The sequence below is a fragment of the Mustela nigripes genome, chromosome 12, assembly GCF_022355385.1.
Source record: "Mustela nigripes isolate SB6536 chromosome 12, MUSNIG.SB6536, whole genome shotgun sequence".
NCBI classification, from domain to species: Eukaryota; Metazoa; Chordata; class Mammalia; order Carnivora; family Mustelidae; genus Mustela; species Mustela nigripes.
Window position 1 is genome coordinate 147258447 of NC_081568.1, and position 24925 is coordinate 147283371.

At 44.3% G+C, this 24925-nt stretch overlaps 1 protein-coding gene across 1 annotated transcript in view; it reads left to right on the plus strand.

Annotated features, from left to right (window-relative positions):
- Positions 1–24925, plus strand: part of RUFY1 (RUN and FYVE domain containing 1) — a 64204-nt gene that overhangs the window by 6400 nt on the left and 32879 nt on the right. Inside the window, exons 2-7 of the mRNA XM_059416153.1 lie at positions 3924–4097; positions 5927–6044; positions 10001–10102; positions 11960–12083; positions 20785–20846; positions 23295–23360. Of these exons, the coding sequence (XP_059272136.1) occupies positions 3924–4097; positions 5927–6044; positions 10001–10102; positions 11960–12083; positions 20785–20846; positions 23295–23360 (646 nt within the window). The remainder of the gene's footprint in view (positions 1–3923; positions 4098–5926; positions 6045–10000; positions 10103–11959; positions 12084–20784; positions 20847–23294; positions 23361–24925) is intronic.

Genomic DNA, 24925 nt, shown 5'->3' on the forward strand with positions numbered 1-24925 from the left:
TCCTTGCTTCCCTTGCCTTTGGCAATGTTCCTAGGAAGATGTTGCTGTAGCTGAGGTCGAAGAGGTTGCTGCCTGTGTTCTCCTCAAGGATTTTGATGGATTCCTTTCTCACATTGAGGTCCTTCATCCATTTTGAGTCTATTTTCGTGTGTGGTGTAAGGAAATGGTCCAATTTCATTTTTCTGCATGTGGCTGTCCAATTTTCCCAACACCTGGTTTGTTTATTTTTTTAATAGAGAACTCTGGTTCATATAAACAGGAAATAGAAATGGATAGTTTTGTTTTAGTAACGTCAAGCTTTTGAATCCCTTCCAAGTTATATGCCCCAAGTCACCTTGATCTATTGTCAAAAATTATTTTTTGTTCCTTTATTTTTGTTTAAAACAAATGAAAATCACCTGACTTTCAAAAAGATGCTACCCAATCATATTAAATTTCCCAGCCTCAAAATGTTCCCCCCAAAAAGCCTTTACCAAGACTTATCAAATGGAAATTATACTTGTAATTCTTTCAGTAGCTACCGTTTAACCCAGAACACTCAGAACAGTTGGCGACACGTGAATGTTGCTTATTTCATTATACCTTTGCCAACGCAGTATTTTTTGACAAAAGGATTTAGTTTATGTGTACTTCAAATCCATTTTCTTAAAAAACATGGAGCTGTAATTTATTAGAGCCCATCTAATTTATAGAGCCCATCTAATTTATGGAACACATCCTTCAAGTTAATGGTGCATCTCAGGGAGGAGTATTGAGATGGGCTAATTGATTACATATATCTGTGGGAGAAAAAAGTGTTTAATTTTCTGAATTCAGGCTAGCCAGCAGAGAGCTAGAAACCGTCCCCCTCCCTCAAGACCAGCTTTCCTTAACTAAGTACAATAAAGCAACAAGAGGTTGGAAGGCTTTCATGTTTTGGGTGACTTGAATCCTCAAAGGAGGCTTAATCTCCACTTGGCTGTGTGGGACTCCCTGGACCCCAAGTGGGCGTGATGTGGTTTTGAGTAGCGTAGTTGGTGAGGCCTGGAGCCAATGGCCACGGAAGAATTCTTGAGACGACTTTGGTGCAAAAAGGTGATTTTTCATGGGATAGGACAGGTAGGCTGAAAGAGCTGCAGCACTGGGGCTGTGCGGAGTGGCTTGAAACATATGTGGGGGGAGGGGGGGATGACAAAGGGAGGTGTCCAAAAGGACTTCCATATGCTAAAGAAGACTCGGGATACTGCAGGCCTTGCTATTGTCAAACTAAGGTTGCTTTTCCCTCTAGGAAAGCATTGGTGTTGAGACAGTTGGGAGTTTCCCGGAGGAGTATTAGACTGTGCCTGCTTCTAGTGTTTGTCAGTGGGGCTACAGGTAATGAGGAAATTTAATTTTATTTACATTCCCTTTTGCCTTTGTTTCCCACATTGCCACGGAGGAGAGGGTGATGTTAGGGCTCCAGGAAATTGAGTCTTTGGGTCTCTGGATATTAGGCTGTTAGTAACAGGATGCTTTTGTCTTGTAAATCTCTAGGACAGTGGTAAACTGATCGACAAGACCCCTGTCCTATAAAGGACTGTGATCTTTATCAGTTAACCATTTGTTTTTCCCTTTCCTTAGTTTTAGGGCAGCCTGGAGTGTCGGGGAGGGTGGGTAGCCTGCTGGGGGCAGGGTATGAGCTTGTGCTTCTGCTCCGTCATCAGGCACAGAAGATGTGGGATAGGGAGTGAATCTGTAACCAGGCCGCAGGAATGCAGGAACACCTTGGGGGGGCGGGAGGGGGGGGCGGTCCCAAACAGACCAGGTTCAGCCACTGGCGGAGGGAGGAGGGGTGGTGAGCGAAGAAACGAATTTACTGCAGTGAGGGGGAGTAGCATCTCAAAGGTGGGCTACAAAGTGCTGAAAATACTCTATATTTCTGTAAGGAAAATGTGGGGGCAGAGGTCGGTGAGTACAGGCCGGTGGGCAGTAAAGGCCGCGTCCATCCTTGTCTTGGGGTCAGTCACACACGAAGTCTTGCTGGCTCAGAATAGTCCATAAGGTAGTTTGGTTCCCATCAGGGGACGCCTGGCCCGCAGACTCTTGCGGGGACGTAAGAGATAAGCAGGAAGGAACTTAATTAGAAAGTACAGAATGAAGTGAAAATAGAGTGAAAATAGAGTTGGTTGAAACCCTGTTTCAGAGGGTGAAACCTCGGGGGCTGGAAACGCATCTCCCGCAAACATTTGGGCTTGCAGGGCGCTGCGAAATCCTGGCTCCGCATAATCCTGGCTCTGCATTCCGAGGAGCAGAGCGGTGGTTTGCAGACCTAGGCGTGGTGGCTTCTTGAGCAGTCAATCTTTGCAGATTGCAGGTCTTTATTGGTCCGTTTAGGGTTTCTCCCTCCTCGTGATGAGGCTTTTACAATTTTTCTTTTCTATGCCGATCTCCCGCTCATTAATGCTTTCAAATTTATACATTTAATATATAGGATTCTCTCTAAATTTAAAAATAATTATACCGCCCCTACCCCTTTAATCAACCCATTTTCCTCTGATGAAATGTTCCCACCAACTTTTCTTTCCCAGTAGCTGTCTTTGTGGGTGTCTGAGATTTTTTAGAATGTGTAGTCCCAGGCTGTCTCAGGTCTCAGTAATGTTTACGTAATACCTTTATTACGTAATACCTTTATTATCAGTTCACCATAATACATTACTTCTCGATTCAGCTCTCCATGTGTGCCCTCTTTTATTTTTATTTTTAAATTTTTTTTATTTTTTATAAACATATATTTTTATCCCCAGGGGTACAGGTTTGTGAATCTCCAGGTTTACACACTTCACAGCACTCACCAAAGCACATACCCTCCCCAATGTCCATAACCCCACCCCCTTTCTCCCAACCCCCCCTCCCCCCTTGTGTGCCCTCTTTTAAACTATCTTTTTGGTTGTATTAATCAATGACCGTGAAATCAAACAGCTATAAGCAAAGGATTAGTATCAATATTAATTTATACAAAATACACAAGGATTCACAGAATCCAAAAAAAATGAAAAGCCACTACGATCCCCACCCCACCACCACCACCATCTGGCCGGCCAATGTTTCAGACTAGATGTTGGGCAGGTGCGGAGGGGCGTGCGCGGGGTAGTTTTTTCTCCCAGGACGCGGTTAATCGCGTGGAGTATGCATTTTTAATTTCTAGGCTGGCAGCTTTCTGGCATGAGGGGGACACGTGGCAAACATTTGTCATGGGTATCTGATGCCGACGGCCCACAAACTTTTTACTCTCAAAACCAAGACAGCGTTAATAGGATTGAAATGGAAACGTAGCTGAGTTCTGATTGTAGCGGTTTCACATACCACAAAAAAGGGTCGAACTCGTATTGCCCACCCACTGTGGGCTAAAGCTAGGCAGTGAGAATTTGAGTTTGGAGCTCAGGGGCAGAGGCTTTCCCAAACGCACTTGGGTTGACACCGTCGGACAAAGGAACAAGCTCAGAGAGCCGTCTAGGGAGGCTCGGGACAAGGCCACCCGCGCCCCGAGAACGCAAAATGGCGCCCGTGAGCTTCGTGGGCGTGGCCTCTGACTGAGTCCGTCCAATCGGAATGTCCAGGGGAGGACCACTTGTGGGCGGGGCTTCCTGGAGTATGCTCCCTTCCATTGGTCGAAAAGGTGTGGAAAACGCCAATCGCGACGAGTCTTAGTAGAGCCGTCGCCCTGGCAACGCGCGGAGCCGCCTGGGAGAGGTCTCCCGAGACTGACCCGCGGCTCAGGCTGCACAGGTGCAGCCGTGACCTCCTGGGTTCAAAGGCCGGTTGACTACGAAGTCCATTTATCCGTCCAACCACACGTCCGCGCTCGGAGCTGATCGCCTGGCCCCGCGCCAGGCGGATCTTCCAGCCTCCTCACCCTGGACACCCTCAGTCCACTGACCAGGCTGTCCCTGTTTGTGCCCCCACAGCTTCCAGGTGCCAGATGATGGAGGAGCGTGCCAACTTGATGCACATGATGAAACTCAGCGTCAAAGTCTTGCTGCAGTCCGCCCTGAGCCTGGGCCGCAGCCTGGATGCGGACCATGCCCCCCTGCAGCAGTTCTTCGTAGTGATGGAGCACTGCCTCAAACACGGGCTGAAAGGTGAGCTTGAGGGGGCCTTCGGGGCGGGGGAGTTCGGGCCAGCTGTTTACTCCGCATGTATTCATCAGTGCCGAGCCTTGTTCTGGGTGCTGGAGTAACGGCGGGGTCAAAACAGACGCGCGGGGGGGGGGGGGTCCCAGCACGCCAGACCCGACCCGGAGAGCGGCACTAGCCAGGGGAAATGCCACGCAAGGTACTTGTGCAATTTTTAGTGTTTTGATAGCCACGTTTAAAAAAAAAAAAAAAAAAGGACGGGGCGCTTGGATGGCTCAGTGGGTTCAAGCCTCTGCCTTCTGCTCAGGTCATGATCTCAGGGTCCTGGGATCGAGCTCCACATCGGGGCTCTCTGCTCAGCGGGGAGCCTGCTTCCTCCTCTCTCTCTCTCTCTCTCTCTCTCTGCCTGCCTCTCTGCCTACTTGTGACCTCTGTCTACTTGTGATCTCTGTCTGTCAAATAAATAAATAAAAATCTTTGTTAAATAAAAAAAGAAAGGAAAAGTAAAAAGAAACAGGTGAAATAAATTTTTAGAACACATTTTATTGACCCCAGTATATCCAAAATATTATGATTTTTAACAAAGTCAGTGATTAAAATCCTTATTGATGAGGTATTTTACATTTTTCTTTATTCTACTAAGGCTTAAAAACCCACCAGGTGTTTTATACCACATCTCAGTTGCACTGGCTACATTTCAGGTGCTTAAGAGCACACAGTACTCAGTGACTCTAGGGGACCGCACAGGTCTAGGGGACCAGACAGACGATGAACGCAGAAATGAAATTACAAAACGCCACAAATTCAAGGAAGCAGCAAGCGTTTCAGCTAGAGTGAGAGGTGAGGTCTTACTGGGGAGGTGAACTGTGAGCTGAGACCTAAAGGAGAAAGAGTTAGCTGTGCCAAGATTTGGGGCAAGAGCATTCCTTAGTGGGGGAAGAAACAGATAGGCAGAAGCCCCGGGTGAGACGAGGATTGGTTTGAGGAAGATGCCAGTGGGCTCAGAGTGAGAATGGGAGGAGATGAGGTCAGGGAAATGGATTGGGGGGCAGGAGAAGGTTGGGTCATAGCCTTTGGCAGGTCATGTGAGGAGGTGGATTGTGTTGTAAGTGTATCTGGAGGATTTTAAGCAAAGTGAAAAATATGGCCTGACTTAACATTTTTAAGAGAACTTCCTTTTTTTTTTTTAAAGATTTAATTTATTTGATAGCACAATTAGGAGCAGCAGCAGAGGGATAGGGAGAAACAGGCTCCCCTCTGAGCAGGGAGTTCGATACAGGGCTCGATTCCAGGACCCTGAGATCATGACCTGAGCTCAAGGCTGGCACTTAACCAACTGAGCTACCTTTAGAAGAACTTCTATGTGTGTGAAGAGATTGTGAGGGAGTGGAGAGTGACGAGGTGTCCCTCTTAGGAGCAAGGAGACCCATTAGCAGCTTATTGGCAGCAATTCAGATGAGGGATGCTGGTGATGATTTGAAATCCAGCATTGATGTTGACATCAGGTAGAAGGGAGAAAGGGGAAGGATTTCTACTGTGTATATATATATATTGTATATGTGTGTATAAATTTATTTGTTTGTTTGTTTGTTTGATTTCATGGGCAATAAATACTTAGAGTAAGCATATATAGTCAGGGTATCACAGAAACCCTGTCACCGGAGGAAGGGAGAGCTCATTTGTTACCTGACATCTCTGAGTCCCCAGGACTAAATCGGGGTTAAGCAGTAGAGCTGTGTTGCATTGTCCATTTGGCTTTTGGGAGAGAAACTGTGGGCGCCTGAGGACATTTTGCAACCAGCTCTTGTGAATAACACTTTTGTTTTCCCTTTTAGTTAAGAAGAGCTTTATTGGCCAAAATAAATCTTTCTTCGGTCCTTTGGAGCTGGTGGAGAAACTTTGCCCAGAAGCATCGGATATAGCCACTAGCGTCAGAAACCTGCCAGAATTAAAGTGAGTGAGAAGTAGCTAACACTGATTTAATGTTTGTTTTTTCTTTTTTTTTTTTTAAAGATTTTATTTGTTATTTATTTGACAGACAGAGATCACAAGTAGGCAGAGAGAAAGGAAGGGAAGCAGGCTTGCTGCCAAGCAGAGAGCCCGATGAGGGGTTCGATCCCAGGACCCTGGAATCATGACCCGAAGGCAGAGGCTTTAACCCACTGAGCCATCCAGGTGCCCTGATTTAATGTTTTTTTTTAAAAAAAAAAAAAAAAAAAAAAGCCAGCTCCCTCATATTTACCCATTTCTCAATTCCTTGCTGCTAAAACTTTTTCTAATTTAGAACAAATGGTAATATGAGCCACACTCCATTTAAACTTTAGTCTCAGCTCTGCTACTCATTATCCTCAAGATGTTGAGCAAGATTTGTTCCTCCCTAAGCCTCAGTTTCCTTATCTTTAAGATGGGGACCTGTAGGTCACACTTAGGTCATGTAGTTTGAAAAGGTGTTATGAGGCAGCTGGCTGGCTCAGTTAGGAGAACACGCGACTCTTGATCTCAGGTCATGAATTCAAGCCCCCATGTTAGGCATAGAGATTACCTTAAAAGAGAGAGAGGGAGAAAAGATACTGTTAGCTGAGAAGCAGTTACAAAAGTAAAAGGGTCATCATCAGGCCCCTGGAATCTGAGTTTTGGATGCATCTGGGCAGTTTTCAGAATATAGTTCAGGCCAGATTTTAGCTTCTGGGATATGGGACATTTGTGAAAAGGTGAGACAAATCATTTACCATATCGGAGTTCGCCCTTGGGATCCCCATGCATAGGCTCAAAATTTTAAAACTTGACAGAATAAAAACAAGGCATCATCATGAAGTTGACATTTAAAAGGGGACCTAGAGATCCCTAGGCCCATTCAAATAGCACTGTGCAGTCTCCTGCAGGGGGATACCACTGTCCAGCCTCAGATGCTTCTCCTGGGGAGGCAGCCTGTTCTGTTTTCAGATAATAATCTCCAGCATTTACTAGGGGCCTGCCATGTCCCAGGCATTGTGCTAAGGACATTTCAGGATCTCATTGAATTCCTCACAACAAAGCCTCCAGGAAAGCTGTTAAGCACGGTTCAGCAGCTAAGTAACCTGCCCAAGGCTCCTTGGCAAGTGAGTGGTGGAGCCACGAAGAGAACACAGGTCTGTGGGATTCTGGAAGCCTCTAAGCCTCTAAGTCCCATTGACTTCCATTGCTGCAGAGGTGAAATTGAAGCCTCAGTCCCTGTCCCTAATTCAGCCCTTGAGCCTAGCCCACAGAAGATGAAAGCCTTTTTGCACCATGACAACTTTCAGATACTATTTGATGAGCTCTCAGGCGCTTTCCACTTCTGCCTTGTTTCAGCAGCTCCTTCTGTGGTCCTCCTGCCCACCCCTTCCATCCAGCTCCCTCCTTCTGAGTGAGGCCGGGGCAGGGGGGCGGGGGGGGTGGTTGATGGAGTCCCGCTGCGGAGTCCCAGTGCGTTCAGATTGCCAGACCGGGGTTGTCCCTTCTCCCACACTCAGACCTCTGTTTCCAGTTCAGCATGAGAGGCAGGTTTGAAGTCTTGTATTAACAAAGAGCTCACTGTCTGCCAAACCCACTACCTCTGTTCCCTTCTTAACTCTTTGGCTATGAAGAGGTGACAGGCTGTCCGAAATCCTCCCCTGTCTTCCCGAGACGGAAAAACACAATAGTTCCCTTCTCTTGATGCCTACAGAGAAGTAGCCTCACCAGGGGCCGTGTTGGGAAGGACTTTTCTTTTTTCCTATTTCATTAAATAGTTTAAAAAGTTCTAGGGCGCCTGGGTGGCTCAGTGGGTTAAGCCGCTGCCTTCGGCTCAGGTCATGATCCCAGGGTCCTGGGATCGAGTCCCGCATCGGGCTCTCTGCTCAGCGGGGAGCCTGCTTCCTCCTCTCTCTCTCTCTGCCTGCCTCTCCGACTACTTGTGATTTCTCTCTGTCAAATAAATAAATAAAATCTTTAAAAAAAAAAAAAAAAAAAAAAAAGTTCTAAAATTTGGGGGGTGGAAGCGTAGTTTGAAACTTGGCAGGGTATGTTTGTATCCTGAGGAATCTCCCTCAAGTTCAGTTTCCCCTAATTGAAATGAAAATATCTTACATAGTATGACCCTGTCACCCAAGGTTTTTCACTGTTTTCAAGTCATGGGTGGTGTTTATTTGTTTGTTGTTGTTTTAAGATTGTTATTTATTTATTTGAGAGAGAGCACTAGTTGGGGAAGGTGGAGGGGGAGGCAGAGGACAAACACACCCCCTCTGAGCAGGGAGCCCAACGCGGGGCTGGATCCGAGGACCCTGGGACCATGACCCGAGCCGAAGGCAGGCACTTAATCGACTGAGCCACCCACGTGTCCCCACAACATCATTTTTGAAATGGCCACATAGCATTCCTTTATGGAGCTCATCTTCTTTTTTTTCTTTTTTTTTTTAAAGATTTTTTATTTTTATTTATTTATTTGAGAGATTGACAGTGAGAGAGAGCATGAGCGAGGAGAAGGTCAGAGAGAGAAGCAGACTCCCCGCGGAGCTGGGAGCCCGATGCGGGACTAGATCCCGGGACTCCAGGATCATGACCTGAGCCGAAGGCAGCCGCCCAACCAACTGAGCCACCCAGGCGTCCCTGGAGCTCATCTTCTTAACTCCCCTTTGGGCCTTGTGCTTTTCTTCAGTTTTTCATTATCTGAGGAGTGTGGCAGACTTTCTCCACACATACATTTTTATGTGCATTCTGAATTATTTCCTTACCACACATTATTAGATCTCGAGTTTTGATACCCTGATCAAATCACTGGCTGGAAGTGTGGTGCATCATCATTGCCAACAGTCAGTATCTTTTTTTTCTTTACTTCCTTTCCTTTTTACTCCAATTTAAGCTCATTTATTTGGGAGTGGGGAGGGGAGGACTTCAAAGCCTTTTGTACTGATGGAGTTGGATTAACCCTTACGGGCCTGGCTCCTGGAAGCGGCCCCCATAGCTCTCTTTGGTGCAGACACTGATTACAGGAGCGCCTCGACTACTTTCTCGGAGGTCACAGATGCTGTCACTCTGCCTGGAACAGAATCTTTCTTTCCTCAAGCAGTGTTAGGTCCACAGCTGGGAGGCTTTTGGGTTTCTTCTGATGCTTAGAGCAGGCCTTTCCCAAATTACCTCTTTGAGACTGGCTGCACAACAGCATGAACATACTAAATGCTAATGAAGTGTACATGTAAGAAGGTGAATTTTTATGTTCTGTGTATTTTGCCACAATTAAAAATAAAGTTTCACCTTTGAGCTAATGCCTAGGGACGTGAGACTTCAACACATCAACAAACACTATGTTCCAAATATTAACTTTTTTTAAGATTTTATTTATTTATTTGACAGAGACACACAGTGAGAGAGGGAACACAAGCAGAGGGAATGGGAGAGGGAGAAGGAGGCTTCCCAGCAGAGCAGGGAGCCCAATGCAGGGCTTGATTCTAGGACCCCGGGATCATGACCTGAGCTGAAGGTAGACGCTTAACAACCGAGCCACCCAGGCACCCCTATATATTAATCTTTTGAAGAAATGTTTATGCAGTATACTAATCAGCTATTTCCTGGCCCCATGTGAAATTTTATGAATCTGTGCCATGTTTTATCTAATTGTATTTATTCCAGAAATCAGATTTTTTTGTGGCTTGAGTTTTTTTCTCTCCTCAAAACAAACCAGAAATACATGTCCGTGATACAAAATTCGAACTGTACCCAGAGGTTTGCAGAAAGCTATTTTCTGGGCCTTCCCAGACTTTGCTGTATCTGGGCCCCAAAGCTGCTATTCCCACGGTCTTCCCTGTGTTCACATGCACGTACATGCGGGAATACGTGTCTCTCTTCAGCTAAATTGGGGACTTGGGGGTTTTTGATGTCATGCTTTAACAGTTTGCTGCTTCACTGAATTCCAGGACGGCTGTGGGAAGAGGCAGAGCCTGGCTGTATCTTGCACTCATGCAGAAGAAACTGGCAGATTATCTGAAAGTGCTCATAGACAATAAACATCTCTTAAGGTATTTTACCTCCTGTCTTTGCTTGTCTTTTGCTCTGTAAATACTTAGAACATCATTCTGGAAATGATTTGGAATTAAAACAGGAGTATATGATGTACACCGCTTTTATTTGAGTTATTGTTCATCATAAACATCCTGTGGCTTGGTTTTAGGGTTTTTCTTTTTAAGATTTTAATTGTAATTTTTTTATTTTTTAAGATTTTTAAAAAGATTTTATTAATTTATTTGACAGGGAGAGACACAGCAAAAGAGGAAACATAAGCAGGGGGAGTGGGAGCAGGCTACCTGCTGAGTAGGGATCCCTGACGCAGGGCTGGATCCCAGGACACTGGAAGCATGATCTGAGCTGAAGGCAGACGCTTAATGACTAAGCCACCAGGTGTCCCATGTGGCTTAGTTTTTAAAGAGTATTTCATTTTTCGAACTTGGGTATCTGAAAGTCATTTTGAATGAAGATTCCTACTGCTTTTCATTTGGAAAAGCCTTTTCAAAGATAATTCTTCAGAAATACCTAAGATTAAGAAGCAGGCAACCCACTCTATTAAACTTCAATGATACGGTATGTATTAGATTTATTGATAATAGGGGGAAAATGCCTTTAAAACTAGAGGCAGTGGACAATTTTAAAGTATAAAAACCTGCCTTTTATAAGAGAGAATACCTTTGTTACCTATTTTAGGATTCCATATCATCTTATAAAATTTTCTATCTCTTAGCATCAATAACAACTAACTGGCTGTCCCTGAAATTGATGACTGGTTCGTTTTTGATAATCACATGTAAGCACAAATAATCCTCACAAAGGAATATTTTCCTAGAACCTGGGAATTTGGAAGGGGAGACTCTCCCTAGAGTTAGCGTTTTTTGTCTGACTGAGTTGAAAAGTATGGCCTGCCACTCAGAATTTTTCATTGTTTGTAAGTCATGGCTTATTGCACATATCTTTACATGATAAATAGGGATTTCAAATACTTCATGTACTTTGTGCTTTCAGTACAATTACACTGAGTAACTTTGAGGTGCAGATTTTGTTCTGATGAACTAACTTTTTTTAATTGAAGTAGAGTTGATACACAATGTTAAGGTAGTTTCAGGCATGCAACAGAGTGATTCCACAAGTCTACACTATTGTGTTGTGCTCACAAGTGCACTACCATCTGTCGCCACACAAAGTTCTGACAATACCATTGGCTGTATTCCCCGTTCTGTACCTTTCATCTGCATGACTTCATACCCTAATTCTTAAGTCACGGAGTTCTCGTGCATACACACACACACACACACACACACACACACACAGAGTGGGTAAATGAGCACATCCTTGGTGACCAGGAGCAGTAGTAGGTGGGGAATGGAGTCCCCCTGCGAAGGGCGGAGGCGACTGGGAGGTAAGGAAGTAAACGAGCCAGTGTGGCTCCGCGGGACACAGGGAAGAAGGAGGGGTTTTATTCTTGGAAGTGAGGGGCTGTGGGATTCCCGCTTCCTGATGGCATAGTAGTACACTGCAGTGTGGAAGAAGGCGCCAGTGGGGACAGGCAGGGCAGAGTGATGGTTAGAAGCACGGGAGCCAAGAGGAGATGGGGGGGATGAGATCCGGGGTCCAGACAGAGGAGTCAGCCTTGGACTAGAGGCGGGAGGAGCGCATCCTCAACCACAGGAAGAGAAGAGGGGCCAGAGAAAAAAGAGCAGCACTTGAAGTGGGGACAAGAAGTGGCACCAGAGAGTTGCTGGGTACCTGGTGAAGCTGGCAGCCTGGCCCATCCACTGAGGGGTGAAAGGGGAGGGCGGGTCGGGGAGAAGGGGTGGTGAACCTCCCTTCCTGACCAGCCGGCCGCCTGTTGTGTCAATCTGTTGCAGTGAGTTCTATGAGCCCGAAGCATTAATGATGGAGGAAGAAGGGATGGTGATTGTCGGTCTGCTGGTGGGACTCAATGTTCTTGATGCCAATCTCTGCTTGAAAGGAGAAGACTTGGATTCTCAGGTAGGATGGGAGTCTTGGCTCTTGGTGGAATTCCTTCTCTGGGCCTGGGATTTTACACAGGTCTGTGTATGCGTGGCCAACCTTCTTGGGGGCAGATGGCAGAGGGTGTTTGCTCCAGGGCTGTGCCGGGTGTTGTGCTGGGGTGGGGTCCGGGCCAGGGCACGGAGACCTACTAAGTTAGAGGCCAGCCTCAGTTTTCAGGCCATTCATACCATGCTAACGGCCATGCTTTTGTCCCTGGAGCTTTGAGAAGCTGTTAGAGGTTTTTAAGCAGTGTGCCGGCATAATCAGGCCCGGATTTGAAAAAGAGCAATCTAGCAACAATCCAGGAGATGAATTAGACATGGCCAAGAGTGGAGACATCAAAAACATGGAGCAGACAAGTCCCCAAGGTTGGGTGTGGACCAGAGGATAGAGTTGGGAGAGGCTGGGGAAGGGAGTAGGCGCAGGGGGCATGAAATGAAAGCAGGCAGCAAGGAGCAGAGCAGGACCGCGCTCCTTTCTACCTGCCCAGGAGCGGGTGACCAGGACTGACGCCTAAACTCCTAGCGGCAGGGACAGTGAGTGAGTGGTGGGGGAGACACATGTAGCTATGGCTGGGCCGCTGCCTGGCCTTCTTCCTGCCACAAGTTCAAATTCAGATCTGTAGAATCTAAAGCTTCCCCTAATCCCTCCGTACCCAAGCCACTCCTTCCTATTTTTCCCCCAATGGTTTTGTTTCTGCATGTTGAAATGTTTCAAAAAATACAGAGAAGTGTTTTTGAAAAGAACCAGCGCCTCAGAATCCTAGTCCTCAAGAGACAGCTGAATGATTTAATGTTACATTTTGATACCTATCTTTTCAACACATGAATAAAGGTGTGTGTGTGTGTGTGTGTGTGTGTGTGTGTGGTTTTTTTTTAGAGGTATTTGGATCTTTCTTTCTTTCAACCAAAAAATACGATTATTCCAGGCACACCCATTTTGTAATTTTTTTATTTGACACTGTGTCCCACGTGGCTCTCAATGTCAGGAGAGATATGTGCTATTTAAATGGCTACACAGTAGAAGCATACTTTAGAGAGACTGTGTGTGACTTGCGTTCCAGACCACTGCAATTAATCACATATCTCAGTAGAGTGAGTCATGATCTCCTTTGGTTTCCCAGTGCATATAAAAGTTATGTTTACACCATACTGTAGCCTATCAAGTGTGGGATAGCATCATATCTTTAAAAAAAATCAATGTGTAAATAAATAATAAAAATAAATTAAGCTAAGTAAATTAAACAAAAAGTCAATGTAAAGTGTTTTTTAAAGATTCTATTTATTTATTTGAGGGAGTGCAAGCAGGGTAGAAGGTCAGAGGAAGAGGAAGAAGCAGAATCCCTGCGAGCAGGGAGCCCAAAGCAGGGCTCAATACCAGGACCCCGGGATCATGACCTGAGCTGAAGACAGACACTTAACTGACTGAGCCATCCAGGTGCCCCATATCTTAATTTTAAATTACTTTCTTGGGGCGCCTGGGTGGCTCAGTGGGTTAAGCCGCTGCCTTCGGCTCAGGTCATGATCTCAGGGTCCTGGGATCGAGTCCCGCATCGGGCTCTCTGCTCAGCAGGGAGCCTGCTTCCTCCTCTCTCTGCCTGCCTCTCTGCTTACTTGTAATTTCTCTCTGTCAAATAAATAAATAAAATCTTTAAAAAAAAAATAAAATAAATAAATTACTTTCTTGCTAAAAAAATTCTAACCATCATCTGAGCTTCCAGCGAAAGTCCTAATGAATGATCACAGATCATCATAACAAATGTAGTAATAGGAAAAGTTTGAAATCCAAACTTTTGGTGATGACCAAAATGTGACACAGAGGGGAGAAAATGCTGTTCGGAAAACGGTGCTGATAGGCCTATTCAACACATGGCTGCCATAGACCTACCCCTTGTAAACATGCAGTGTCTAGGAAGTGCAATAAAGCAAAAGGTAATAAAACAATGTATGCCTGGATTCATTTGATGAGCGTACCATAATTTATTTAACCAGGGCTGTATTAACGGAGGTTGATTCTGTATTACAACAGTACTATAAACATCCTCATGCCTCTTTGCACTGTTGTCCATTAATTTCCTTAGGATAAATTATGGAATTTCTGTGTTAAAGTAAACATCCTACATCAGTGTGACGATGTTATGATGAGCACCTTGATCTTTTTCAATCTCACAGACCAAAACAGCTCCTCTCAAATTTTCATTTTTTTAAAGCATGTTTAGTTTTGGTGGTTTGTTTTGTTTTGTTTTGTTTTGTTTGAAGATTCATCTTAGAAAGAGAGAGTGTGCATGCATTGGAGGAGAGGGAGAGAATCTCAAGTAGACTCCCCACTGAGCGTGGAGCCCCACGTGGGGCTGGACCTCACAACCCTGAGATCGTGACTTGAGCCAAAATCAAGTGTCAGTTGAAGGGTGTCAGTTAAGCATCTGCCTTCAGTCATGATCTCAGGGTCCTGGGATCAAGCCCTGTGTTGGACTCTCCATTCAATGAGGAGTCTGCTTTTCCCCCTCTCTCTCTACCATTCCCTCTGTTCATGTGAGTACATACATGTGTGCTCTCTCTCAAATAAAATATCTTTTTTTATTTAATTTTAAAAAGTCACTTAACTAATTGATCCACCTAGGCGCCCCTATTTATTTTTTAAAGTAGCCTTCATGCCCAACATGGGGCTTTAACTCAAGATCTTAGGATCAAGAGTCACATGCTTTACCATCTGATTTAGCCAGGTGCCCCACCAGATTTACCTTTTTGAAAACTCTGGAGGTCAAGTATTTTTTGCATGTTTTATTTGCCATTGGTGGTTCCATTTTTGTGACTCCCCCTTCCTGTTCCTCCCATTTTTCTGAGTCTTCCATTTTTTCTACTTTATTATAGATTAATAAAGAATATAATTTATTATAGATTCTACTTTATTATAGATTAATGATATTAACTGTCAGAATTTTGGTTCAGTTTTTTTTCTGATTTCTTCCAGCTGTTTTCCCTGCAAGGAAAGAAGGGCTTTTTTGCAGTCAAATTTATTTCTTTTCCCCAAAGATTGTTTTTACATAATCTCTGCTCCAACCATGGGGCTGGAACTCAGAGCCGTGAGATCAAGAGTTACATGCTCTACTGACTGGGCCAGCAGTCACATTTAATGGACTTTTTCTTTTCTCTTTCTTTCTCTTTCTTTCTTTCTTTCTTTCTTTCTTTCTTTCTTTCTTTCTTTCTTTTTTTCAAAGATTTTATTTATTTATTTGAGAGAGAATGAGAGCGAGAGAGCATGAGAGAGGAGAAAGTGAGAGGGAGAAGCAGACTCCCCAAGTACCTGGGAGCCCGATGCGGGACTTGACCCTGGAAGTCTGGGATCGTGACCTGAGCCAAAGGCAGTCGCTCAACCAACTGAGCCACCCAGGCGCCCCTAATGGGCTTTTTCTTTATCCCTTCTAAGGTATTGTGCTTAGAAAGTCCTTCCCCATCTAAAAATTAACCTACTTTTAAAAATCAACTATTTTTTTACATTTAAGTAATGCCTGTCATTTATTTTGACATAGTGTGAAATGGGAGTCTGGGTTTCATTTACAAACACTAAACCAGTTTTCTCAGTATCATATATCAAGTACATTTTTCTACTAATCTGAGATTTCACCTTTATTATGTGTGAACTATCCCTAATCCACTGAGGTTTATTTCTAAATTCAAAGGCCTGGTCTCTGAATCTCTTTATCTTATGTCAGTAACAGTCCTTTTTTGTGTTTAAGATTTTATTTATTTATTTGACAGAGGGAGTAAACACAAGCACAGGGGGAGGGGGAGGGCAGAGGGAGAGGATGCCCCACTGAGCAGGGAGCCTGACTCGCGGCTGGATCCCAGGACCCTGATGTCAGAACTTGAGCTGAAGGCAGACACTTGACCGAACCACCTACCCTTCCCTGTAGTGTTATTTATTGTTAATTACCATCATTTAAGAGACAGTCTGAGGAAACCTAGGAAAAGTCCTCTGAAATGACAGTTGTCAGCTGTTTCATTCATTTTTTAGTTTAGTTTTTTTTTTTTTTTAAGATTTTATTTATTTATTAGATCACAAGTAGGCAGAGAGAGCGGGGGAGCAGGCTCCCCGCTGAGCAGAGAGCCCAGTGCAGGGCTCGATCCCAGGATCCTGGGATCATGACCTGAGCCAAAGGCAGAGGCTTTAACCCACTGAGCCACCGAGGCACTCCTCATTTTTTAGTTTTAAATAGAATTTCCATATGTTAGGGCGCCTGGGTGGCTCAGTGGGTTAAAGCCTCTGCCTTCGGCTCAGGTCATGATCCCGGCGTCCTGGGATCGAGCCCCACATGGGGCTCTCTGTTTGGCAGGGAGCCTGCTCCCCCCGCCCCCCCCCCTCCGCCTGCCTCTCTGCCTACTTGTGATCTCTGTGAAATAAATAAAGTCTTAAAAAAAAGAATTTCCATATGTGTGTCTGTGCTCAGGGTAGAATTTTTTTTTTTTTAAATTCTAGTAGACATGTAGCATTATATTAGTTTCAGGTGGACAGTGTAGTGACTCGAGGCTTCTGTACATTTCCGTGCTCTGTTCTTCAGCTCAGTGCCTCTCATATGCCACCAGGAGGTGTGAAGGCTTGCTGCTGGTGTCTGAGGGATCCTCTTATGTTTAGAAAGTACTGTTTCAGTCTAATTTATTTCCCGTTTATATTAAAAATGAGCATGCAGTGCCATCACATACCCTTTTTTGGGCGTCTTTTGAAACATCTTATCTTTTATCCCATAAATATAATGGAATTCATACATAGGTTTGTGATATTACCTGTTGTGATATTATCTCTGCATTCCTAAAATAAACCCAAAGTGGCCATCGCGCATTATTCTTCTAGCATACGCCTAGATTTCACAGGTCTTTGTCCCTTCACGGTGTCAGAATTGTGTTACTCATAAAATAAGGCGGCTAATGTTCTTTTCTTGTTTTCTGTAACTTTATTAGAGCAGGAATTTTTTTTTTTATTTGAAGGGTTCTTCCTGGTATGACCTCTTCAGCTTTATGCTGATTTTTAGTCACATATTTGTTTTTTTAAAGATTTTATTTATTTATTTGACAGATGGAGATCACAAGTAGGCAGAGAAGCAGGCAGAGAGAGAGGAGGAAGCAGGCTCCCTGCCAAGCAGAGAGCCCGATGCGGGACTCGATCCCAGGACTCCAAGATCACAACCTGAGCAGAAGGCAGAGGCTTTAACCCACGGAGCCACCCAGGCGCCCTGGTCATAGTTCTTTGACCACTTTAATTTTTTACTTAGCTCTTGGTATGTGTACTGGTTTCCTATGGCTTGGAATGATTTTTTAGTCACATATTTTTCCAAAAGTCATTTATTTCATTCAGATCTATTAGTTATATGAGAGTATTCCTTTATAGCGTCTTAAAATCTCACTTTCTCATTTGCAATATTGTGTACTTGCCAGTAAATACCAATCATACTTGATAGAGATTTGTCTATTGTGTTGAGTTTGAAGAATCAGCCCTTGCTTTTATTGATCACTTTTGCTTTGGGAGAAGGGCTTTATTTGCTTTTTGATCCATTAATGTCTATTTGAGTGTTAACTCTCTCTCCTTTCCTTCTTTCTTTCTTTTTTCTTTTTTAAGCTTTTATTTATTTGACAGAGAGAGAGAACATGAGCAGCGGGGAGGAGCAAGGGGAGAGGGAGAAGCAGACTCCCCGCTGAGCAAGGATCCTGATGCGGGACTCGATCCCAGGACCCTGGAATCATGACCTGAACCAAAGTTAGATTTTAACCGACTGAGACACCCAAGCATCCCTCTCTTTCTTTCTATTGTTGGGTGTGTGTGCTTTTTTGCAGTTGAAAATGTATTTCTTATTTATTTATTTTATTATTTAGGGTATTTTTTGTTGTTGTTTTAAAGATTTTTATTTATTTATTTGACAGAGAGAGATCACAAGCAGGCAGAGAGGCAGGCAGAGAGAGAGGAGGAAGCAGGCTCCCTGCTGAGCAGAGAGCCTGATGCGGGGCTCCATCCCAGGACTCTGAGACCATGACCTGAGCGGAAGGCAGCGGCTTAACCCACTGAGCCACCCAGGCGCCCCTTATTTAGTTTTTTTAAAATTTTATTTTTGAGTAATCTCTACACCCAGTATGGGGTTTGAACTCACAACCCAAGATCAAGAGTTGTTTGCTCCGCCCACTGAGCCAGCTAGGCGGCCTTTATTTCTTTTTATTATTAATTTTATTGCAAAAGAAATGTGCGCTTGTTGAAAAAGGTTTATATAGAAGCATATCAAATGAAAAGTAAAATTCAAACTCCTTTCTCCCTTCCCCTGTCAATCTCACTCATCCCCACAGAGAACGGTAAAAACCGAAGGGAAAGTCTTTCTAGAACCAGTTCTCCTTTTTTCTCTGCATTTATGTTTACATAGGTTTTGTTTCAAAGTGAATCCTTTCTTGCTCCTATTTCTGGGTAAGGAATCCCCAGCCCAGTAACCAGCAGTCATCACTGTATCTCCGGCTGGGAGTTGACTGGGCTGAAAGAGGCAGGCACTTCTTGACTGAGGGCTCTGTGATTGCAGTCGGGTTGGTGACAGGGCAGCAACCACTGAGGCTTCCTGTCTTCTGGGCTGAGAAGGGACTCACTGAGCTGGGACTGGAACAGCAGAGCCCTCTCAGGCACCTCTGTCCTCATATGGTCTTCTCCACTTGGTCTCCAGGGTGGTCAGAATTCCTCTGTGGAAGCTCAGAGGTATATACCCCTATAGGGAGAGCCAGGAAGAAGCTTGTGTTGCCTTCATTAATGTGGCTGCAGAAATCATGGCCACGTTTCTGCCGCTTTTGACTGAAGACAGACACTGAGGCTGCCCAGGTTCAAGCATCGGGAATATAGATTGGTAGGAGGTATGACAGAGAAGTTATAGAAGCCCTCCCACGTGGCTCTAGCTTTAAATAAATGGTATTACTATAGGGATGCCTGGGTGGCTGAGTCGGTTGAACATCTGACTCCTGGTTTCAGCTCAGGTCATGATCTCAGGGTCATGGAATCAAGCCCTACTTGGGCTCCGTGCTCAGCACGGAGTCTGCTTGAGATTCTCTCCCATGCGCACGTGTTCTCTCTCTTAAATAAATAAATCTTTTTTATGGCGCACCCCGGTGGCTCAGTGGTTAAGCGTCTGCCTTCAGCTCAGGTCATGATCCCAGGATCCTAAGATCAAGCCCCACATTCCATCAGGCTCCTTGCTCAGCAGGGAGTCTGCTTCTCCCTCTCTATGCCTTTCCCCCATTCGTGCTTGCGCTCTCTCTCAAATAAATAAAATCTTCTTTAAAAATTAAAATAAAAAATGGTGTTACCATAAAGAGTTAATGCTGTACCTATCACTCTAGGACTTAACATTTTCTCCTGAAGCATTCTTCATGTCACTATACATCCCTCCATGGCGTTCTTTGTTACGGTTGTGTAAGGATCTGTGATAGGGCTCTTACATGAATGAAAAGTAGCTACTGATGGACCCAGTTTTCCCATTTTTCAAATAAGAGTGGTTTCATTTATTCACACTGGAGTGGACAGTGGCAGACCAGGCTCTCATTCTCTCCAAGTGCTTTATTTCTGGACAAAGCCCTTAGCATCCAGATGGAGGGGTTTGGTTCCTCCCTTGTTCTCCACAGCAGCAGAGAATGTCCCCTAGAAAATGAAATAGGACCCTTTCACCCACAATTTAGGGACGGAAGGAGGCAGGATATCAATTAAGGTCACCTACCACTTTGGTCTAGCAACACAGGCTTCTTTTTTGTTGTTATTGTTATTGATCTTTGTTAGCAACTTGATTGTCGAATAAATACAAAAAACTAACCTTGACAAGGGAGGAAAACTTCAGAAAATTCCCTTAAATTCTGATTTTTTTTTAAAGGTTTTATTTATTTATTTGACAGACAGAGATCACAAGTAGGCAGAGAGAGAGAGGGGAGGAAGCAGGCTCCCTGCTGAGCAGAGAGCCCGATGCGGGACTTGATCCCGGGACCCCGAGATCATGACCTGAGCCGAAGGCAGCAGCTTAACCCACTGAGCCACCCAGGTGCCCCTAAATTCTGATTTTTTAAAAAATGTATTTATTGGGGCTCCTGGGTGGCTCAGTGGGTAAAGCCTCTGCCTTCTGCTCAGGTCATGGTCTCAGGGTCCTGGGATCGAGCCCCACATCAGGCTCTCTGCTCAGCGGGGAGCCTGCTTCTCCTTCTTTCTCTGCCTGCCTCTCTGCCTACCTGTGATCTCTGTCTGTCAAATAAATAAATAAATAAATAAATAGAATGTGTTTATTTGTTTAGAGAGCAGGAGGGGCAGAGAGAGAGAGACTGAGACTCTCAAGCAGACCCCCTGCTGAGTGTGGAGCCCAGTGCAGGGCTCGATCCCGCCCTGAGATCATGACCTGAGCCAAAATCAAGAGTCGGTTGCCTAACCAACTGAGCCACAGTGATGCACTCCCCTCCCCCAAATTCTGGTTTTTTAATATGTTTTTCTTCTAGAAGGGGGTAGGGTTATTTTTCTCTTGGTTTGTGGGTTCCATCGATTGCTTTTATAGAGCAGGTTAGGCCAACTAGATGTTTGTAGGAAAGAAACAGGAACGTAAATACCCTGAATTTTAAAGATAAAAGGTTTGTGGAGAATGGGACAAGTCTCTCTTATTTAAACTTGTGCTTTTCATGTCATTCAGGTTGGCGTGATTGATTTTTCCCTCTACCTTAAGGATGTGCAGGAGCTTGATGGTGGCAAAGAGTAAGTACGGCCCTGTGTGCTGCTGCTCTTCATGGTTTCGTGAAATTCTGCAGACAAGGCTACATTGGCGTTGGCTTTGTGTGCCATTTTCATTCTCATCGGGTGTCTTAGTTACAGAAGTAATACAGTAATATTCCCTCGTACAAGGAACTGAGCTCTGCACAATAGAGAAGACAAATGAAATGTGCCCATTCACATCCCCCCCTCACTGCCCTGCCTGCCCCTCCCTCAGTGGGGAGACCCTGCTCAGGTCTCCTCCGACGGCTTTTCCAAACGCTGCAGACATATCTGTTGGTTGTATAACTTGCCTTATGGTTTGTTTGAATATAAGTGGGACAGTACTACTATATAGACATAAGTTCCCTTGGGACTTGTTCTTTGATTCTGGTGTCTCAGATGTCTCCTCGTGCCACCTATAGCTCTCCTTCATGCTGGTTAACAAGAACATTCTTTTAAAGGGGGTTTTCTGGGACAGAAGAGAACTAAACAAAGCAAACACTGTGTATAAAATGCTGCCATTTGAGTTATGATAAAGAATATACATCCATATTTACATGCTGTACTTCCCCGCACATGGACTCTTCTAGAGTAGCATATGGACCGGCTAACATGGGCTGCCTGGCGGGGAAGAGACTGGGAGGCAGGCATGGGGGTAGTTTCTCTGTAAGCCTTTGGGTTGTGTTTGAATATTTTACCACGTATCTTTCAAATGTGTTCTGAGAAGGGTTCTCACGGTCGTGTGCCCTAGCAGCACACCATATCTGTCAGTGGGAACTCCATTAATGTTTCAGGGATACATGGATTCACCCAGTTGAGACTTAAACAAAAATAGATTCTTGGGGCATCTGGCTGGCTCAGTCAGTAGAGCATGCAACTCAGTCTCAGGGTTGCAAGTTTGAGCCCCAGGTTGGGTATAAGATTACTTAAAAATAAAATTTATATATACCTATATAATTAATGTAAAGAAATTGAAATAAACTGATTAATCAGTAAGGGGATAATTGAATAAATTATGGAACATTCAAAATATTCCACTCTGTGATATATTATGCAGACAGAACAAATTTCACCTACTGGATATAGTAGACTTAAAGGGATTTCCACAAGGTATTCCTGAGTGAGAAAAGTATGATACTGACAGGTGTATACAGTTGACCCCTGAACAACACGGGTTCAAACTACATAAGTCTACTTATACAGATTTTTTTTTTGCAATAAATATAATACAGTACTTTAAATATGTTTTCCTTCTGATTTTCTCTCTCTTTTTTTTTTTTTTTTTAAGATTTATTTACTTATTTTAGAGAAGGGGAGGAGGGGCAGAAGGAGAGGGAGAGAGAGAGAATCTCAAGCAGACTGCATGGAGCACAGAGCCTGGCGTGGGGCTTGGTCTCTCAAACTTGAGATCAGACCTGAGCCTAAACCAAGAATCGGCTGCTTAACCAGCTGTGCCATCCAGGCCCCCCCAACCTTATGATTTTCTTTAACTTATTTCTTTGTAAGACTAAAGTATATAATATATATAACACTCGAAATACATGTTGATTACCTAATTGGTAAGGCTTCCAGTCAATAGTAGGCTATTAGTAAAGTTTCTGAGGAGTCAGAAGTTAACTTGCAGTTTTTCAACTGCATATAAGGGTTAGGGCCCTAACCTTTGCATTATTCAAGGGTCAACCGTATATCATGTTTGTAGACAAACCTAAGAAATCCCTAATATATTTTTATGTTTCAATTACATACCCTAACTATACGTAGGTACCTATGTGTAGGTACCTATGTGTATGACACACAGGGATATTAGGACCATATGTATATAGGCTCAGCAGACTATTCACGCGGGTTACCTGCACACCTATGTGAAGGGCAGAACAGGTAAAAGAAACAACTGACCATTCTGAACAATCCAGCACCTGTGACATGCACCTGTGTGAACATACATATATATGTAAAGAAGCTGGGGTTTGGAGGAAAGTATAACTTCAAAATGTAGAAGTTTGCGGGGTTTTTGTTTAAGCCAGACTGGTCAGCTTTATGTGTTAAAAGGGCTCTGGTGTGCTTTCTTGAGCCACCCACTTTCCCTTCAGCATGACAGGGGCCGCTTCATCGGCCACCTCGAGGGAGGGCACCTTGTGCCAGATGACTTTCTCTCCTTTTCCCAGATGCCCAGCCTTCCAGGGAAGGAGGGGGTCTGCCAGAGGTCTGCTCATGTTTGTGCATCTCCCAAGACCCTGGCCGGTGTCCCTGCCACACCCCAACCCTTGGCCAGCTTTGCTCTCTATTTATTCCGGGATTGGGAGCAGGCAGACGTTATTATGGAGGTCTGACTGTCCCTAGGTTTCCTGATGACTTTGGTTCTCCTTCAAGGTGATCAGCGTGTTGGGGGATGGTTACAAAGTAGTAGCCACAAATAAAGGAATGTCTCTCTTTTTATGCTCTTTTTAAAAGGCATGAAAGAATTACTGATGTCCTTGATCAAAAAAATTACGTGGAAGAACTTAACCGGCACTTAAGGTAGGACTCGCTCCTTTCTCCAGTGTTACAGTTCGGTCTCAATACACAATAATTGTTTCATGGAACATTTCTGAACTGCCATATATTCATTACTGATGCTTTTGCCAAACCAAGAAAGAAGGTTATCACGCTTATGTACGCAGAGTGGGGAAGTATGATTTCTCGATAAGGAGCTTTGGGAATTCTTGGGTTCTTTGTTTTATGTGGTTAGACAATGTAGAAAGCAACCAAATTATACCTTGAATCTCAACCCCTCACCCCTCAGCCACCTGGTTGGAAGTCACAGCCACGGGAAGCCCTGTTCCAGCTGGCAATCAGCACACATCCCTCTGGGGTGCCAGGGCAGGATAAAAGGGTTGAAAAAACCTTCAGGGCTAGACTTTTGATGATAATTTGGTAGCAAAAAGCAGGCGTCTTGTACTTTGATTTTTTTTTTTTTTTTTTTTTTTTTTCATTTTAATTGGAAAGCTGCTGCTGTGTTTCCTGAAGCACTAGCCAATGGCGGTGGTGGTGGTGGGCAGATTCTGATTCAGGGGTTTGGGAGACCTGTTGTTCTCTGTGTCTCTGAATCCCCTCTGAGGGTGTGTGGTACATGTTGGCTCCGCTTCACAGGAGTGGCCCCTCTGGCCCCAAGCGCCAGTGAGACAGCTGAAGGAGCTGGCACAGTGTTGCCATACGGGGAGACTGCTCCAGGTTCTCCTTAGGTGTATGTTGGCTGCTATTGCGAGACATTCTTGATAGATTCTTATTTATTGAGCATTTTTATAGGGAACAGGTGTCAGATTTTATCGAGTGCCCTCTGCTTCATTGAGGCAATCATGACTTTTATCCCTTAACCTGTTGATGGGATGTATTTATTAGTAGAAATCTTCATATTGAGCCATTTCTATATCACAGGGATAAACCCTACTTGATTGTAGTTGTATTTTGTTTTACTTTTTAAAGATTTTTTTTCATTTGAGAGAGAGCATGAGCAGGGGGAAGGGCAAAGGGAGAGGGAGAAACGGACACCTGGCTGAGCAGGACTTGATCCCAGGACCCTGGGGCCCTGACCTGAGCTGGAGGTAGACATTTAACCATATGAGCCACCCAAGCGCACCCTGAATTATAGACTTAATAATCATTTTTTAATATGTAAACTGATCTAATTGTTCTCCGGTTTATTCCTCTCCATTGTGGTGTCAGGGTTAAGCACCTTCAGAAAATGAATTAGTTCTGGTTCATGAGCATTCTTTGCTCCTTGAAAACATGAAGCTTGGGATGCCTAGCTGGCTCAGTCAGTGGAAGATGGGACTCTCGATCCCAGGGTTTTGAGTTCAAGCCCTTTGTTGGGCGTAGGAATTACTAAAAAAAAAAAGGAAAGAAAATGTGAAGCTCAAAGCCTTTGTTGAGGCAGTACTTTGCTTTTCAGCTTTTCAATTTTTCCTAAGTTGTTTAGATTTTTTCCTTCTGGAGGATATCTCTCTTTTGGTCATCTATATTTTCTAAGAAATGTATAAATTTTAGTGACATTTTCTAAGTTAGATAGTTGGAATAGAACTGAAAGTGGTATACTTTCAAAATTT